Below are 19,785 nucleotides of genomic sequence, written 5' to 3' on the forward strand. Positions count from 1 at the left end.
TATCAGTTTATTCACATTTTTTAAATAGTAAGTTCATGATTCAATATAACACATAAACACTAAACACTATTTTTTCAATGTGGTCTTAATGTGGCCCAAACCAAAAATTGTAACAGAGAAGTGGGCAGTGCTGTCTCAGATTAGTCTGCTTGGGTTGGGTTTATGGGAAAACATTTGGCATGGTGGGGTGTACTGTGTGTGTGCATACTCACGCATGTTAAAATGTAAGTATTTTACAAGTGTTTGTTGTATAAGCACATTTCTGATTAAGTATGTATGTGTAAAATGTAAAAAAAAAAAAAAACATGTAGGAACACACATTCGCAGACTCATATGTTCTATAATCCCTAGCAGGTTGAAGCGCATTGGGACCGGAGGTTAGCCGGATAAACAAGAGAGAAGTAATTGAAAGCAGGGTTGAGCTAATGCATGTAACAGACACATACAAGCAAATCTGATGCTTGTCCAATACCAGATACCTCACCAACACAATGCAGACACTGTCTTTCTAATGAGCAAGGCAACACACTTGGCTGTATTTTTGGCCAGCCCAAATAGTTTCCATTTCTAAAACATTATGCATTACTAATTGTAATTCAGATGTAATTCATGATAGGGGAAACTTTAACTGCTTTTTGGCTTTTAAGCAGTGGGCTCAAAATACTGTGAAAGACTGAGTGTGACTCTCCACAGAGCATTGGGAAAGTGTATGTGTATGTAGTTTTGGAAGAAAGTGGAAGTATGACTGAAACTGTTCTGGTTCTGACTGGTATCTCTGAAACTACCAATCTTTCTGTACTATATTTTAAAGGATTCTTTGTCCCTTTTTTTTTTTTTTATCCCTAATCCAGTATTTTACAGAATATGGCCCAGATTATTCCTTGGAGATTAGCCCAAGCTGCCGACCCGACCGCAATGAGAGCCAGCAACTGGAGCGGGTTATCAGCGTCATCAAAGGTAATCACCATGACAACAACCAGAACTTCACCATACACAACCACGGACCAGAATCTCACCCCTTCTCCTTACAGATTTTCTCATCATCTACTAACCCTCATGCCATCACTTTCTTTTCTTCTGCTGAATGCAAACAAAGATTTTTAGAACAATATTTCAGTTCTGTAGGTCCTCAGAATGCAATTAAATCCTGACCAGATGGTGACCAGAACGTTCAAACTCCAAAAAGCACATAAAGGCTGCATAAAATTAATCCATATGGCTGTAGTGGTTAAATATACATTGTTTTCTTAATAGATGCAATCACTTTGGGTGATAAACCAATATTTCAAACCTTTTTTACGATAAATGTCCACTTTCACTTTTACCACTGGAGATGTATGGATTGTTTATGCTGCCTTTGTGCTTTTTGGAGCTTGAAAGGTCTGGTCACCATTCACTTGCATTCTGGAGACCTACAGAACTGAAATATTCTTCTAAAAATCTTTGTGTTCTGCAGACAAAAAGGAAGACATGCTTATCTGGGATGGCATGAAGGTGAGTAAATAAGAATTTTCAATTTTGGGTGAACTACTCCTTTAATAGAGTGCCATTTCCACAGATGGAATTACTTTTGTCCATTTCAAAAGGGCTGGCTATAATGTCCAGAGTAATGGTCTGTTTATTTGGACAGCCATTGGTGATGGGTACGATGCTGTAATGCTCCTTCCTCATGTGTCATTCATTCATTCAGTCGTCCTTTTACTCTCTTCAAGAACTTTGCATCCACCCCATCAGCGACCATGGAGACCTTTTAACTAACCACACTTGTCCCCTGTGACTGGCTCTCCTCAGCTGTAGAAAAGAGAAACATGTCTGTTTGATGTTCCCAGTGATCAGTAAACAAATAAGCAAAGGATTCTTTGGAACAGTGGAAGTTGAAGTCTCTAGAGAGCAGCTGGGATGAGAATGAGAACAGTCTAAACTAGGAACATTTGCACACATGTATGCACATACCTCCAGACACACACACACACACACACACACACATATCCACACTTATATTAAATATCTCGTTTGTGCCTTTGACAGTGAGGTTTTGTTTTGTGTTTTTCATATATGTTATCACTTGGTGTATTTTTTTTATTGCAGTGTTTGTGCAAGACGTGTGTGTGTTAGTCTATTCTTGCTCTGTTGCCTTTTCACCTCCTCCAGGGACAATAATCTTAAGACCCAAAACAATGTTTCAAAGCAATGCTGAGAACATTTGAACAGATTGGATATGATAAAGAAAATAATTTTTCCCTCCTGAGCTCATTCAGACCCTAAGACTGAATGGGGTAAAATCTGTAAGGGAAAAGCGGAATTAATTCATATGCAATGGTAACACTTTATAATAAGGTTTGTTAAAATTAGTTAATGTATTAGGTGTCATGAACTAAAAATATTCTTTCAAAAGAAAAATATAGAACTGCACACTCTCTTACAAGTTTATTTTATAACCAACGTTTCGGCAACAAGCCTTTGTCAAGGTACAGTTTCCTCACAATGGAGAGCAGTATAAATAGAGTCATTACACACAGGCGAAAGCAGTGACATCACAATGGGCGTTTAGTAATTAGCTAACAAGCCTGTCTCAACCAATTAAGACAACTGAGATATCAGGCTGATTTGTATGTCACAAGAAACATTACTTATAAAAAATGTATTACTATGTTGAAATTAACATTAACCAAGATTAATAAATGCTGTAAAAGTATTGTTCATTGTTAGTTCATGTTAACTAATATTGTTAACTACTGTTAACAAATGGAACCTTGTTGGAAGGTGTTCCAAGTGTAATCTATGCTGTCTGAATATAAGAAAACAAAAAATTACATAAGCCAACTTGTGTCACACCCGCAGTACTTTGCTTTACTCAGTGTGGTGTTAAAGGAATAGTTCACCCAAAATGATAATTCTGTCATAACTGACTCACCTTCATGTTGTTCGAGACACATATGACTTTCTCTTTCATGCAGAACACACAAGGAGAAAATTTAAGGAATGTCCTGCTCTGTCTTCTCAGTACAATGGCAGTTGATAGTGACTCGCTTTAAAGGTTAAAAAAGCACCCACAAGTAGCATAGAAGTAGTCCATGCAGCCTGTTCGTCATATTCCAAGTCCTCTGAAGGTTACGATAGGTTTTGGTGGAAAACGATATGAAATTTAAGCCATTTTTCAATAAAAATCTTGATGTCCTTTGCATGTTTAGAGCTAAAAACCATGACCTTCTTTCATAGTGCTCATGAACGCGCAACAGACGTGAACATTTTCATTAATTAAAGATTTTTCAACCTCTAAACTTCTGTTGAGAACTAAGTGACAAGTTGTGGTCTCCTGTTCTTATCACTTCACTCCTTATGGGATGACCTGTGGATAACCACCTTTAACTTGTGTTCAGCCTGTGAGGTTTAATGCACATCAGCAACCAGAAAAAAACAGACAGCAGATGTCAATACACTTAATCACATCTGCGCCACCTTAACTTCAGACAGTTTGTCTTTTTAGCGGCTTTTTCAACTGCGACCAAACATTTCTCTTACCATTTACATCTTATTGATCTCTCGCTCTGGCCCCTGCTCTGGTTAATGTCCACTACACTTACTTCCCTTTAGAAAAGGCCTCAGATCTCTGCTGTTGACCTAAAGTCCCTCAGAGGTCACCACCTCACCTTATTAGGAAGCAGTACAGTCTGACAGCAACCACACTGCTGACACTGACACTTTTTAAAGTGCAGCTTAGTTGGAATTACATTCCCTCTGCCTCAGAACTAAATCTACAAACATCCAGCATTTAGATCTGTTGTTAAATATTTTAGCTGGAATGTTAACAGTGATTGACGTAACTTTTCAGAGGATAGATTCGTAAGTAAGATGAGGTTATGATGCAACAGTGGTGCTTGCTTAAGACTGGTGTGAAACATAAAAATCTAGTTTTTGTTTGTTTGTGCAGTATGAGGGCTCTACCTTTTCCAGTACAGAGCAACAAACATGCTTATTTTCTGTGCCCACATGGTATGTGTAGCATGTGCCACATGTTTGCTCTATCCCATAGCACTAGGGTCTAAATTAAAAGGGCTTAGGCTCAGGCTGCTCAACTTCTATTTTAGACTGTTATAGAATCCTTTGTGAATTAACACACAAGTACAGATCAGTTTAGCCTTTAGGATCTTGTGGTTAGCAAGGGTCATTAGAGATTGAAATGTACTGAGGTCAGCTTTTAGAAAATAGAGATTTTACTGGAGCTACATAAAGTGTATTTTCTTGCATGCATAGTTTTATGAGAAGTGACAAAATCCACTGTGAGCTCTACTTAAATTCTATATAGCTTCTTTAGGTTAACCAATGCATTTATATAGGCATATATGACTTTTCAGTGGTGTCCTGTTCAGCCGTGTTGAAACACAGGACTTGCATGTTGTATGTGAAATGATCTATGCTACCATTCTATGTCCTAAATAAAACTGTTTTAGGGATATTTTCAGCATAACATGACTTTGGATAGAGCAATTATCTGAGCAACTATCATTTACATCTTAAATAAGGCAGCCAGGGCAGATTCCTACAAATGATAGAAAACAGCATCTACACTGATGAACCAAAACATTATGACCACTCACAGGTGAAGTGAATAACGTTGATCATCTCCTAACAAAGCCACATGTCAAGGTCTGGGTAGATTAGATGGTAAGCGAATAATCGTTTCTCGTAGTCAATGTGTTGAATGCAGGAAAAATGGGCAGGAGTAAAGACCAGAGAGACTTTGACAAAGGTCACATTTTTATGGCCAGACGACTAGGTCAGAGCATCTCTGAAATGGTAAGGCTTGTGGGGTGCTCCCGGTCAGCAGTGGTGAATACCTACTGACAGTGGTCCGAGGAGGGACAAACCACAAACCGGCCATAGGGTGTTGGGCGCCCATGGCTCATCGATGTGCGAGGGCCTTCCCATCTGGTCTGAACCGACAAAAGGTCCACAGACAATTTTTATGATGGTTATGGGAGGAACCTTGCTGCATATGGGGCTGCGTAGCCACAGACCAGTCAGAGTGCCCATGATGACCCCTGTCCACCATCGAAAGCGCCTACAATGGGCATGCGAGCGTCGGAACTGGACCATGAAGCAGTTGAAGAAGGTCGCCTGGTCCGGTGAGTCCCATTTTCTTTTGCATTATGTGGACGGCCATGTACGTGTGCACTGTGTACCTGGGAAGTGATGGCACCAGGATGCACTGTGAGAACACGACAAGCCGGTGGAGGGAGTGTGATGCTCTGGGCAATGTTCTGCTGGGAAACCGAATGGGTCCAGCCATTCATGTTGATGTCAATTTGACACGTGCCACCTACCTAAACATCGTTGCAGACCAGGTACACCCCTTTATGGAAATGGTATGCCCTGATGGCAGTGACCTCTTTCAGCAGGATAATGCGCCCTGCCACACTGCACACATTGTTCAGGAATGGTTTGAGGAACATGATGAAGAGTTCAGGGTCTTGCCCTGGCCTCCAAATTCCCCAGATCTCAATCCAATTGAGCATCTGTGGGATGTGCTGGACCAACAAGTCTGATCCATGGTGGCTCCATCTTGCAACTTACAGGACTTGAAGGATCTGCTGCTAATGTTTTGATGCCAGATACCACAGGACACCTTCAGGGGTCTTGTAGAGCCAATGCCTCGGTGGGTCGGTGCTGATTTGGCGGCACGCGGAGGATCAACAGCATATTAGTCAGGTGGTCATAATGTTTTGGCTCATTGGTGTACGTAAGAAAATGCTTAATTCATGTGATGATACATTATAATTAATAGTGCCTTCAGTGGCCACCATATTGGGACAGCACCAGTTGTTTTAAGTGACAGGTAAACTGGATGTGGTATAACACCTGGCCAGTGGATTGGAGAAGATTGGCACTATTTGTGTGCCAGTCGTCATTATTCTTTACCTGTTAAATCTCTCCGGCTTTATTTTGACCTGTGGACTGTTATGTGTCACAACATTGATTTAATAATCCAAAATATCCATACCCTTGAATGAAACGTTAGTTTAAATTAAATGAAATTATTTGATTTAAATGGGAAGAGAAAGTAGTTGATTGTGATGAGCATTTTATTAGGCACTAAATGACACCATCGAAGTGGTTTTTAGAGGGTTTTCTAAAGACTCCTGTATTGTTTTTTCGACAAGCTCTCACTACCGTGGGCCTCAGCTTTCTAATCAACAGCTCACATTAATTAAACCTCTTTTTAATTAGGAAGCTGTGGCACTCGCTGATTGTTTACGGTCTTATTTATGTCGCGTAAGCGCTATGTTTACGAGGGAAGGGAAAAGTGTGTGGATGAGGAAACAAATGCAAGAGGCAACCTGTGTGACGTGAGATATCCGTCAGCCGCGTGCTCGTTAAAGTCCCTTCAGAGTGTCTGACCTTCCCAAACATGAGCTCTGTTAATAATATGCGAAACCATTTGTCCGTGAAGAACTGTGATTGATTAACGCAGGTAATAAATAGAGAGCCTTGCAGTTGTTACAAATTAGCGGAGTTTCCAAGCACATCTGGGTAACATTTACAACACTCCGCCTTGCAAGAAGGGCAGAAAACGGGTAAACACCATACATGGTTGTTTTCAGCTATCCTGATCAGTATATTCTGCAGCATTTTAGGCTTGATAGCCATATGATTGATAAGTAGGTGTGTAATACAGACTGTACTGTTTGCACGTAATATAGCCCACACCAAAATAAACGGGACATTTTTGTTGAACAAAAAAAGAGTGGGGTTTACTTGGAAAAAAAAAAAAAAAAAATCCAGGTGTGGTAATATTATGGGGTTCTTGAACTTATGAGTAAAATAAGATCTGTGGTGATATGTAGACATTTTGTTCTACAACATAAATCTCACACATTCATACCTCAAATGTGAATTTTGAAGCTGTATTAAATTACATACTTTTTTTTTTTTTTAAAAACACACAACAGCTTCAAAATTCACATTTGTTGTAGAACAAAACATTCACGTATCATCAAGTAATGTTTACCACAGACCTTATTTAACCCATGTTGATTTTATTTTATGTTTTAAAAACCCCATTATAAAAAGTTATAATCCATAGTAAAATCCAGAGGGAACCCATGGCGAATTTGACTTCCGGGTTTGCCTACAAATTGACGCTATGGCTGAACAGCTCTATGGCGATGAAACAAGATGTTGAGCTGTGCATGCATACCTAAACACTTGGTGCACAAAACACGATGAAGGTAACAATTAATAGCTCTTTTTATCATGAACGGGTAATTTTGAGTAGAAAATGAACTTCAGACTTCACAAAACAAAATATTATCAAACGTAACAACAAAATCAGCAATAAAAAAAGTGTAAATCAATTTGCAAACAGTGAAACCATGCAAGTTGATTAATTAAGTTGGTTGGCTGTGGCTCAGGTGGTAGAGCAGATTGTCCACTAATCACAGGGTTAGCGGTTCAATTCCCAGCCCACATGACTCCACATGCCAAAGTGTTCTTGGGCAAGACACTGAACCCCAAGTTGCTCCCAATGGCAGGCTAGCACCTTGCATGGCAGCTCTGCTGTCATTGGTGTGTGTGTGTGAATGGGTGAATGAGACACAGTGTAAAGCACTTTGTAGAACTGCTAAGGTTAAAAGGCACTACTATATAAGTGCAGACCATTTACCATTTATTCAAGCTTGGTGCATGCTGGGAACACCAGCTTTGAAAAGTTAAGTAAAATTTACTTGTTTTATTTACCTGTGAAATGTACTCAAATTAGCAAATAAATATGACAAGGTTTTCTACTTTAGGATTTATACATTATGACACATTATAAAGATAACTATCTATTATAAATAATATTTACATATAAGCTAGCTAGAGCATTAATTTTTACATGTTTGAATGTATAATTTACTTAATATTTCCATGTTCTCTCTTAAACTAATTCAATGTAGAAAGAACTTAATCTTTTCTGCTATATTTACTTTACATATACACTGATTTTTTTGTGGTAGTCCAGTAAGAAATGATGTAGTCAAGGCAATCAGACTGCTGTTAAATGCTGGACATTCTTAGATTTATAAACATTTGCAGTTTTCTTAAGTGAAACCACCTGAATTTAAGCAATGGAAAAGCCTGTTCATTTCAAGTTGAAGACATAAAAATCCTCAGAAGTGCAACTTCCGGGAAAGTAAAAAAAAAAATAAAAAATAAAAAAACAGTGTTACAATGCATTAAAATGTTAAATATCTTGCTTCCGATTAAATCTCTGAAAATGAGTGAATGTTTTTTTTCCCCCCATAATTTTGGATGAGCCATTTTGTCCATATTTTGAGCAAATCCATGTTCTGAGTCATTGTTGCAAATTGTGACCTAATTTGAGGGCATTTAGGTTACTACAGTCTAAGAGCCAAACAGCATTTCTTGAAGCTGGTTGAGCTGTTAAATATTTCTGTTAAAATGTAAAGAATTTGAATTTATTTAAACTTCTATTAAATGTTAATTTGACATATTTTCATTATTAGGTGTGCTTTGTAAAGGGTGGAAACAGTGCCTTTATTTGCAACTCCATTACTTTCTCCTGCAAGCCATAATGTTATCAAAACAGCAGCTGGTGGGAACAAAGGGCACATCCTTTGTCAGTGCAACTGTATAGTGTTTGTATGAATGGAAGGCACAATTCCAATGCAAATTGTGGTTTGTAAATTCATTTAGATATTTGAATCAATCTGAGCTTCCTTGATGGGCATGCTATAGGAAATCTTGCCTTTTTAGGATAGTAGGTTCTTGTGCAGATGTGACATACCACACAGCTGTAGATATTTAGGTTTGGTATACAGTGTACAGGTGATATATACTGTTCAGCCTTTATGATTAGAAATATGTACCAGTGATGTACAATAAATGAAAGTATCAACCATTCCCATTACAACTGATGCCTCCATTAAGGTATCACCATTTCTCAATATGTTTTTCTGTGATTTATTTTGACCCATTTTTAAAATTATCTTTCTCTTCCCCTGCTTGTTTACAGGGAATCTGAAGAATGTAGTTTAGGAGTGGGCTCCCAGCTCATGTTTCCAAATCAGGCCCTTCTCCTCTAATGAAGACAGTATGTGGGATCCATCGCCAGAGGCGAGCTTGGAAAACATTACTTGAATGTTTCCAGGGAACATTTTTTTTAATGCATAAATGGACCAGTGTTGCCCCATTTGAAAGATTACGTCAAAGTTTGATACGGGACAAATTTCTAAAGGCTATATTTTTTAAAGAAATCCAGAGCTCTTTTCAGATGAAACATGTTTTGAGTGAGGTATATCAAAAATGACTGTGCTTTTTGTTCATTGTTCTGTTTCTAATGTGGCATATTTTTACGAAGAGGAATAACAAAAATGCCTGATGGTGGTGTCACATCAAAGATGTGTCGCAGAGATACGTTTAACCAGATGGTAAAGATATCGCAAGTCACTCAAGTCTTTGCGGTCTGGCTGCAAACGTCTTGATGAAATACATTTACAAGAGTCCAAACACATATTCGCACGCTCCAACAATCTGCCACCACCAGCTATGAGAGTGTGTAGAACATTTTAATACTGTACAGTTAATCAATGCCTATTTTTGTTGTAACTATGTTTTTGGGGAATGCTGTGGGATGGTGAGTTGGCCCAATCTTCTACAACATTTTAATTGAAACAACAACCAGTTATGTAATTAGGGTGCATCATAATCTCCGGAGGGTTGTTTATGGATTGAATAAATTCAACTTAATGGGCAGACTGACCAAATTTCAAGTCATGTTGGCTTCATGATACTTTATGTTGCCTATGGCATGCCTTTTAATGCAATGTTTATTTTCTTGTGTTTGATGAGTGAATCCAAACTGCTAAATGTTTTTAAGCTCTCTGTCTGCTTTTAAGTTTTGTAAAAATGCCTTTGTTTTCTGATTTATATTAAAATACAAAAAGCAAATGTGTGGCATGTTGCCCTTTCATTGAGTCTTCCGAGATCCTTCAGCAACGCTTTACAAGTGGGTGCCGCCACATGTGGAAGTTTTGTTCTTTTTAGTATGATCTTTATGGATTCTTGGTTGCAGAGGTTTCTTTGAATGGCACACCAAGTGCGATTCATTAAGTCCTTTATTAGCTTTGAGAGATGGGGCTTATTGCATTTTAGTCCAATAAACTTATCCATGCTACCAAAATGAACACTGTAAAACTTGCAGAACTGAGTGGAGAGACGGGACTGATTTTCAATGGCTCGCCCTATTAAAACCCTGATGCCAAACAATCTACTCAACACTTCATATTCCTGTTTTTTCTTTTTCTTTTCATTGTTTGGATCAGGTTGTTTTCGAAACGTTTACTAGGAGTTAGATGTTTTTTATCTGCAGCGACAGCATATCCTTTTTCACGATTTCTAATAATTTTTAAATAGTCATGAATAATTGGATGAGCTGTATTATATAAAAACTATCCCTCCGTCCAAAATCGTGTACGGTCAGAGTATACTGTATTTGATGAAGGATGCACTTCTTGTTCATTAGATATGCATGCGAGTGGTTTGAATAGAATCCAGATATACTTCATCCAGTGACGTGGGTATTGACCCGTGTCCCGAATATATGCTGTAATAACAACAACCGTGAACAGAATCTGCTCTGGTTTTGTTAAACAGGCACCATTTATGTCACGGTCTCGGTGAGTCTGCCGGTTTGTTCTGTTTGTTTTGGTGTTCTCTCCCTCATGTGTTTCAGGTGCTGCCGGCATGCGGAATCAGCGTTTCCATGGGAACCCTGATCATACCAACCTTCTGCAGGCTGACGGCACCTGTCCCTTGTTTGTTTCCTTCTTACTTAAACCCCACTCTGTCTCGTGTTCATTGCTAGATTGTTGTTGTGTGTGTTCATTAACTCACCTCGCTCTCTCTGCCTTAGTCGTCTGGAAGTGTATTCTGTGTTGGTTGCCAGTCACCGCCTGTGTGCCCTGATTGCGGTTACCGTCCAATCAGCCTCTTCGCTCACTTTGATGCTTCACTTGAGGATTCCTCGCTCGTTTACCCTCTACACTGCCACGACACACACGCCTACGAACACACTCTCCTCCAGAAGATTCCTTACGGATCTACGTGCCACACTGCCATGAAGCACACACGCCTACGAACACACTCTCCATCTCCACGCTGCAGTCTGTGCCGGGTTCCTCTCTGCCTACTAGCCCTGTTTGAGTCTTCCTTGCTCATCAGCATTGTTGTCTGAGTCTGCACTAATAAATTCTGTGACAATTTAAGCACAAGTTCTAACCCTAATAAGTTCCCTTAACGTTAGTGTAATGGAACTAACTCTTAACATTATAGGAACGTTGAATTTTTTTATAAACATAAACAAACTTTTCCAGAATGTTGCAATGAGGTTTTTGTGTGACAACCTAATAAGAATTTTTATAAAACTGATAGTTCCGGTCCTGGATGCTGCTTGGCAGTGCTGGGTGGATTACTTGTGAATTATAATCAGGTACTGTTACAAATTACATGACAAAAAATGCAATCAGTATCATAATTTTTGGGGTAATCTAATAAGATTACTTTTGTATTACTTTCAACCTAATTCTATTTTATTTTAGTTCACATGCATTTGAGTAGGATAATCATTTTAACATAAAAGTACAAATTGTATTCCATTCTTTATTACTAACAAAAAGAGCCTCACAAGAAGTGCTCCTTGTGACATTTTTAAAAGTGCATTAAACATTGCATAAATTAAGTAAACATTAAATCTAACAGCTATGACACTGCATGGCCAAAGTTTATAATTCAAAACACTGAGACATCAAGTTCATTTTAAGTGCATAAAATAATAAAAACATTGCATGAACAAACAGTAATGAACCTGAAATCAACAGCAATGACATTGATAGGTCAAAGCTAACAGCACAAAACTCTGACACACTTACTATTAACCCTTACTACTTAGTAATAGTCCATCACCTATTCCTTAGCTGAGGTGCATATCTTACTGTTGTAACGTAAAAAGAGCACATCTGTGAGACTATTGCGCTTCGGGGTAAGAATATGATGATATTTATATGAAAATGATCAATAAATTATTAACAATTAACTGCTGTTGCCTTATTAATATGTAATCATGTAATCTATAAAAAGTAACTGTAGTCCAATTACAAGTATTCTAAAATGTAATCCCATTAAAAGCTCCCGATTTTGTAATCTGATTATATAATCCAGATTACATGTAATCTATTACTACCTAGCACTGCTGATTGGTCAACAGCCATGCTTTATTCATGATAAAGCACAGCTCTGACCTGTTCACAGAACTTCTACTTGTATTGCTCCGCAGCAACTTTCTGTTTACTGTTTACTTCCAGTTCCATGGACTATGGTTTCTGGCAGAAGATGATTTTATTAATGACTTTACTTACAAAAAATGAACATTTGTGTCTTTAATATTTTTATTATGTGGTGACTGTTTTATAAAAGCAATAATTCACTCAGGGCTTTGCCATATTGTGAATATAGTCACGACTGAAGGGGTTGTAGCCCTATTTTTAAGGTGATCTTTTCATTTTTTCATAAACATTTCAGAGAGGTGTTTGATAGACAACAATGACTCCCATTAGTGTAGTACATCATGCATTTTGTTAGGCCCTAAATGTCGAAATTAAGATCACAGAGTGTATTTTGCAGTCAAAACGCATTATTATGATCAGATGAACGTTAGACTATAAAGTATACTTTCCACAGCTGAAATGATAAAACCGTAGTTTGAAAAGCATTAAATAAGCTTGCTTACCTGTATGTTAATACGTATCTTATCGCTGCTTGTAGGATGTTAGTCATCATTCATAATTAATCTAAAAATAGATAAACAGTTGGAAAACCCTTTGTGTCCCCGATCTGGCTATACGTTCGTGGCACCTGTTCATCTAGTTGAATGATTGACATCCCAACGAATTTTATGCAAAGCATTCATCTGTCCACCCTGAAGACGTGCTCAACCTTTCACTAATCCATTCATTCAAAAACAAGGCAACCCCCCAGTAAACGACCGAAATGAAATATTTGAAGAGTGTAAACCATTATTTTATACAAAAGGAATCTATACGACATTAGTTCTTGAGTTTTGACAAACAAAATCGGATGTTAAAACCGTTTGTCTTATTTGCATAACGTTTCCCACAGGAGTAAAGCAAATCTCTGCTCCTTTACCCGTCACTTTCCTCTTAATCTACATGTGTCTTAATGAACGACGACAAATGCAGCCATTAATGAAACCAGCCCTTTTGCTGCATCTCGTCATTTTTCTTTTTCAATATTGAGATGACTAGTCATGTTTTCTATCCAGTCTTTGGTTGGATATGAACGGGTTTAATTACCACGGCTCAATTAATTGTCTACATAATTCAAAAATAACTATATAAGACAACTTGATAATGTCCCAAGGTTTTTTTTTTTTTTGTAATAAAACGTGCATTATTTGTAGTCTGATTTCCATAGCATATTTTAAAAAACATGTAGGAGTTAATTGTCTCAGGAGTAGAGATGTTGTTTTACTGCCTTTGATGTTTCTATGAATGATAATTATTAAGTGAGCTATTATTGGAACAGTGAGTGAAGTGTGTGTGAATAGTGAGCATCTGTCTTTCCGCGCGCTTCAGTAGGGTGAAAAGAAAACACGGACTGGCACACTGAGCCCATATTAATGGGAAATGTAAATGGCAGGATTTCAATTCCATATTCAACACATTTTGTGGAGTTTCGAACAAACCTTTAAAGCAAAAATAAAAGTTTTTATGTAATTTTTTTGCATCCATCTGCATGCTACACCTCATTGTGCCCCATCTTTTTAAGCGTCTCGCACAAGAGTACAGCCTGTTTATAATATTATATAAAAATGTTAAAATATATTGTCGTCCCATGGATTCGTGGTTCAGAGCTCATCAAACTTGAACTTTCGGGAGAGATCGTAACAGTCAACTAGCTTGTTACGACAGTAATGGGGTTTTCCACTGCACGGTACGGCTCGACTCGACTCGGGGATTTCCACTGTGGATAGTACCTGGTACCTGGTACTTTTTTTTAGTACCACCTCGGTCGAGGTTCCAAGCGAGCTGATACTAAATGTGACGTCAAAACCCTGCAGATCACTGACTGGTCAGAGAGAATCTATAAGCTAGATGGCAGGTTAGCTTACCCTCATGTGTCGTCGAGCTAACACAGTGATGTCCTCGTCTACACTTTGGTGAATGATTTCCCAAACGTTCAAATTTTGTCTTGCTGCCGTCAGCCTCTTTTGAAACAAAGTTTGTCGTCTTGCTGTGAAAAACAGCCACATGCCGAGAATCAAGAACACCATTCCTTCGATATCCTCCATTGCTCCTTTGTTGTGTGTTTGTGTCACGTTTAAGATGATGTCACGGCAGTAGAGGCGGCGCAACTATGATGATCAGCCTATAATCCCACCCACGTTGAGGCTGCACTAAACTGCAGTGGAAAAGCAAGCTCAGAAAAGTAAAGTGAGAGGAGTCGAGTTGAGTCAAACTGTAACATGCAGTGGAAAAGTGCCATAAGTGACTGTTTGCAGACACCATAGGCCTACATATGAATAAAGAGAGCCGTAAACTGACAGCTACATTTCGCAAAATTGTCCATGTCTTCTCTTATAGAACAGCTATTTTATCAAAGTAAACTCCACACATAGTTCACTCCAAAAGGATTGTTTAGTGTAAACATGTTGAAGATTAGTGGACAGGCAGTTAATTCATTATATGATTAGGTGTTTCCTTACAAAAGCAGTTTATTCAGCGTAATGAAGTATCTCCTCCACAGACATCCATTAAAAAACGGACTCTTGTCTCCTCGCCAGTGTACCACCCATTGAATGTATATGGGACCACTGCTTTATGCTATTTTAGGCTAAGCTTGTAGGCACCCCTATAAGAAGGGTTCTGGGAGAACAAGGGCCATTTTTAATGAATGTCTATGGCGGAGATGCTTCAGTGTGCTGAATGAACTCCTTTTTTTGAGGAAACAGCTCATCACTTAATGAACTGATCTTTCACACATACACAAAATCATTTTGGAATGAACTATGTTTGGAGTTTAATATGATAAAATAGCTGTTTCATAAGAGAAGACGATGACAATTTTGCGACAGGTAGGTGTCACTTTACGTCTCTCTCAATTCATTTGTATGGGATCTGCAAACGGTGAGGTACTGTTGTAACGCTAGTTGACTGTTTCTCCTGGTTAAAAGGTGGAGGTTGTTATCCGAGTAAACATTATCTCTGTGTCTGTTATATTTGTTATAGTTTTTTTTTTATTTTTTTTATTTTTATTTTTTTTTTTATCAAATAAGTTCGGTCATCCTAAAATGGTAAATGAAGTGTCACACTTGGAAGCGTCATCTTTTCTCAGTCCGGTTCCACGGATATTCCATGTCATGCCACAGAGCGGACTCAGAAGCCTCTTGATGGTGTGTATTTAGGCTAATGCATTCGATTCAGTAACAGTTCATTGAGGGAGCTCTCCTGGAGCAGAACAGGGAAGCCTGGAAACATTTCTCTAACTTCTGATCAAGCCTCGTCCTTGGCAAATACTGTGAAAACGGGTTTATCCAGTAACTATTTACGCATGTTGACAGTTTTATAGTTTATTAGTCTAATTCTTTCGTCATCCTGGATTCAGAAAATGTACGCAATTTGACAATTTCTCCTATAAAGGTAAGTTGTCAAATAAATGCAATGCACTTTTTCAAGTTACGGTTTTTTGTATTTAGTTATTTATTATTGCAGTGTTTTTTTTATTTTTTATTTTTTTTATTTTTTATTTTTTTAACCTCTAAAATTATCTATATAAAGATTAGTTTTTTAATTATTTTATTTTATTTTTTATGGTTAATTAAATGACGGACGAACATATCGGAAAATAATTATATTTCTGAAAGAGAAACTGTCAATGAATAGTAGGCTACTATTGTAATCTAGATTTTTCTCCAGATTGCGCATTAAAGGCACAGTGAAATCCGCATTTAATCTCGAGCAGTCCACTCATGAATAGACCTACTACATATGGATATTTACTTACTATGCAACATATCTATCTGTTTTTTCTCTAATCCAGTGGTTATTATAGCTTGTTTAAATCAGTTGTGAATGTCCCAAACACTGGCTACTGACAGTAGAGATAAATTAGCAGTAATCAGTTGTACACCAGGCAGATTGTTACACAAGATTGATGCTTTGGGAAATCAGAAGAACTTTCTTTGGATAACAATCTTTTAATGATTCTTTCTCGTAGGACCTGTAACAGTGTATTAAATAATGCACCTCTTTACTAACCTCAATTCAACAAATTATAATAATTCTCATTTTCTAGTCTCTCCAATATTGAATGCAGGCTTTGCATATAACTGCAAAATTCAGTTGAACATTTGTCTAATTAAGTTGTATACTTATGTTGTATGTGACTGCTTCAAGGCCATGAATAATGAACAATGAGCTAACACAAAGATCTCAAGCTGAATGCCCTACAGCTGTCAATGTCTGAAGAAAGGCGCAGAGATGAGCCTGTGTATTGCTCGTTGCTGGAGGTCCAGTGCAGCTGCATGCCAGCCTTCAGCAATTACGCTTTTCCCAAAGAAAAAGGGCTTAAGTGGGGATTGAGGAGAGAAGCACACATGATTAACTGCCTCAAAATACAGCCTCATTCTTTTCCTCAGTGTGCTTGCTTGCATACGAGACAGAGAAGGATGTGGAGTCACAGGACAGCATCACATATTCCATAATTAACTCCACTTCTGAGGGAATATAAATGGCTCATCCCTACAAATTGTGTTCTTGTCAAGTCATACGACTTGCTTCACTTCTGAGCCATTGATAAACTCATGTCTTGTGATCTTAGTTAATGCTGGCCTCAAAACTCTTAAGGTAATTTTATGGTGTGTTGGCCAGAATGAATCTATGTACTCAAGGCTTAACATCATCAAGCTTTATGACATTATTACTTATTTCAATATTGCAGATCCTAATCATTCTCCTTGCTTGCTGATTTCTAGCTCCACCATGAAGGACCGTGACTCTCTTTCCCTCCTGCAGTACCAAGGTTCAAGCAAAACTAGTTCTCAGTTCCCCTCTGCTGCTCTCCACCCAAGCTCTCCTGTATTGGGGAAGCAACAGCCTTTCTGCCTACAGTCCGGCCAGCACCTCATAGCCTCCATGCAGCTCCAGAAACTCAACAGCCACTATCAGAATCTGGCTGTATCCTCTACAGCTACCAATGGATCCAGCAGAGGGTATGGAACCACCATGCTGGGCCCAGGACAGGTTGCAACCCCTGGGGCAGCACAGGCACCTGGGATCATTGATTCGGATCCAGTCGATGAAGAAGTTTTAATGTCGCTGGTGGTGGAGCTAGGTTTGGACCGTGCCAATGAGCTTCCAGAGCTATGGCTGGGTCAGAACGAGTTCGACTTCATCGCAGATGTACCGGCTGGCTGCTGACCCTCTCGGATACTCCCAGATATCTCTCGGCTACTGTCTTCCTTCTCGAAATGAAAGTGACTAATGAATGGCAGTCAAATTTGCCTATGAAAAGAGTGCTTAAGTGTAAGATTTGAACTGTCAAGAGCTGGATAAATAAGCTCAAAGTCTTGTAAGTTTGCTCTTTTGAAACTGAACCTGAAGGCTGTAGACTTCTGTCCAAAGTGAGATTTTATATAGTTTTCTCTAACTGGAGGAAGCATTTTTCTTTGACCATGTCATCAGACTTGAGCTTATGTCATAAGCTATAAACTAAAACGGAGGACTACCTACACACACCAAAAGGGTCATGTGGCCAGCCTTAAGACTTTCTCCCTGTGCCATCTGTTGTCCTGAGTCCTCTCACACTACTTTATAAAAATAAATATAGAATAAAATCATGCTATATGATATCAATTTCATCTTCGATCTTTTTAGATGGTCCCCAAATCATTGTCATAATCTCAGAATAAGGCTTGAGGAAGAGACATTGGGAAAATATGGTAGATATTAAAGGTTTTAAGCCAGTCTGACTTCAAGACCAGATCTAGACTAAGAGCCGAATGGTGTTGTATGTAATGGAAGGCTATAGTGAAACTGGTCCATTATTTGAGATATTCCCTCGAGAAGCCATGTCATTGGTCACAGAGGAACTCGACCTGGCCGAACGTTTTCCGTGATTAAATAAATTAATGAGAGACGTGTCTGTTTACTCCACAGTCAGCCTGCATGGACGGATAGCTTTATTCTTTGTTTATTCTTTGTTTAGCAATGATAGGACTTACCATGCACTTACGTAGAGCAACTCTGGAAAAATGTCAACATGGTCATCCATTTACATTTCTCTTCTATTTATTCTCAATGTCTTGTAGGCTGTGAGAAAAATGAGCTTCATTGCAATGTAGATTTAAGCAGGCCAGAATCCACAAATATGTTCATGCTTTAAACACATTTGGAAAGTACATGGGAAGAGGAGGGAGATATTTTCTGTCTGTTGTTTTACTTTACTATTTTTGAAATTTGGGACTCACTGAAATGTAATCAAAGATTTTTTTGTTTAGCACTTTTCTCCCATCCATTTGTGTTTCTACATAAGATATGTTTAAATGTGTTTAAACGTGTACTTTTCTATTTTTTCTGAATTTGAGATAAAGTAATAAAGCATAACCTTTTGTCTTTTTCTTTCCCATAAAAACACTTTAACACATTTACTGATATTTATAGAGCAATGAATGAAAAATTTTGGGTGCAACGAATGCCTATACCGAATTTTTCCACACACAGTATAACTGAAACAATAAAACTCAATGTTTTAAGGCAATTTAAGGTGAAATAATTACATTTTAAATCTAATTAACTCTCTCTCTCTCTCTCTCTCTCTCTCTCTCTCTCTATATATATATAAAATCTGAATATAAAACTAAATATTTAATGTGTATATATTTCATGCAAAGTGGTGACAAATGTGCTCCAAAATGATTGGAATATAATCTTTTTGCTGTTTTAAGAATAAATCCAAAGCCAAAAATACTGTTAAAGCCAAATTCTGAAATACAATACACATTATTATTATTATTATTATTATTATTATTTAAACATCCCTATACACAGTAAAGGAGCCAGGGCAGGACTTTGGCCAGGGTCCGTGTGAGTGAAATGTTTTAACTGGTTGAGACTACCATCTAGTGTCCGACTCGATAATTCAGTCAGAAATGAGTAATCGAAAAGAAATACGAGATTAACCGAATACTGAAAGTTAAAGGAATATTCCGGGTTCAATACAAGTTAAGCTCAAACAACAGCATTTGTGGCACAATGTTGATTATTTACAAAAAATTATTTTGTCCCTTCTTTTCTTTAAAAAAGCAAAAATGGAGGTTACAGTGAGGCACTTACAATGGAAGTGAATGGGGGCCAATTTTTGGAGGGTTTAGAGACAGAAATGTGAAGCTTATAATTGTATAAAAGCACTTACATTCATTCTTCTGTTAAAACTCGTGTTATTTGAGCTGTGAAGTTGTTTAAATTGTCATTTTTTAAGTCGTATTAGGGTTTTAGGGTTTGTTGACATTACATCGTCATGGCAACAAAGTTGTAAAATTGGATACAACTTTAGTATAGTAAGCTTAGTAAGTGATTTTATCACACTAAAATCATGTTTACACACATATAGTTTTCGTCTTGTGGCTATACTTTTAAAACAGTGAGTATTTTAACATTTACTGATTGGCCCCCATTCACTTCCATTGTAAGTGCCTCACTGTAACCCAGA

At 38.0% G+C, this 19,785-nt stretch overlaps 2 protein-coding genes across 3 annotated transcripts in view; both read left to right on the plus strand.

Annotated features, from left to right (window-relative positions):
* The window catches only part of LOC127449562 (histone deacetylase 8), a 28,612-nt gene extending 18,646 nt beyond the window's left edge, over positions 1-9,966 (plus strand). For both annotated transcript variants that reach the window (XM_051713079.1, XM_051713089.1), the window contains 2 exons: positions 852-957; positions 9,017-9,966. In XM_051713079.1, coding sequence (XP_051569039.1) covers positions 852-957; positions 9,017-9,039 — 129 coding nt within the window. In that variant the 3' untranslated portion in view covers positions 9,040-9,966. The remainder of the gene's footprint in view (positions 1-851; positions 958-9,016) is intronic.
* Positions 9,967-15,480: 5,514 nt separating this feature from the next.
* On the plus strand, positions 15,481-18,680 carry LOC127455964 (cbp/p300-interacting transactivator 1-like). The gene is made up of 2 exons (XM_051724195.1): positions 15,481-15,716; positions 17,051-18,680. The coding sequence occupies exon 2, from the start codon at positions 17,058-17,060 to the stop codon at positions 17,493-17,495; it is 438 nt and encodes a 145-aa protein (XP_051580155.1). The 5' UTR covers positions 15,481-15,716; positions 17,051-17,057; the 3' UTR covers positions 17,496-18,680.
* Positions 18,681-19,785: the final 1,105 nt, after the last annotated feature.

Source organism: Myxocyprinus asiaticus, chromosome 2 (assembly GCF_019703515.2).
Source record: "Myxocyprinus asiaticus isolate MX2 ecotype Aquarium Trade chromosome 2, UBuf_Myxa_2, whole genome shotgun sequence".
Classification (NCBI taxonomy): domain Eukaryota; kingdom Metazoa; phylum Chordata; class Actinopteri; order Cypriniformes; family Catostomidae; genus Myxocyprinus; species Myxocyprinus asiaticus.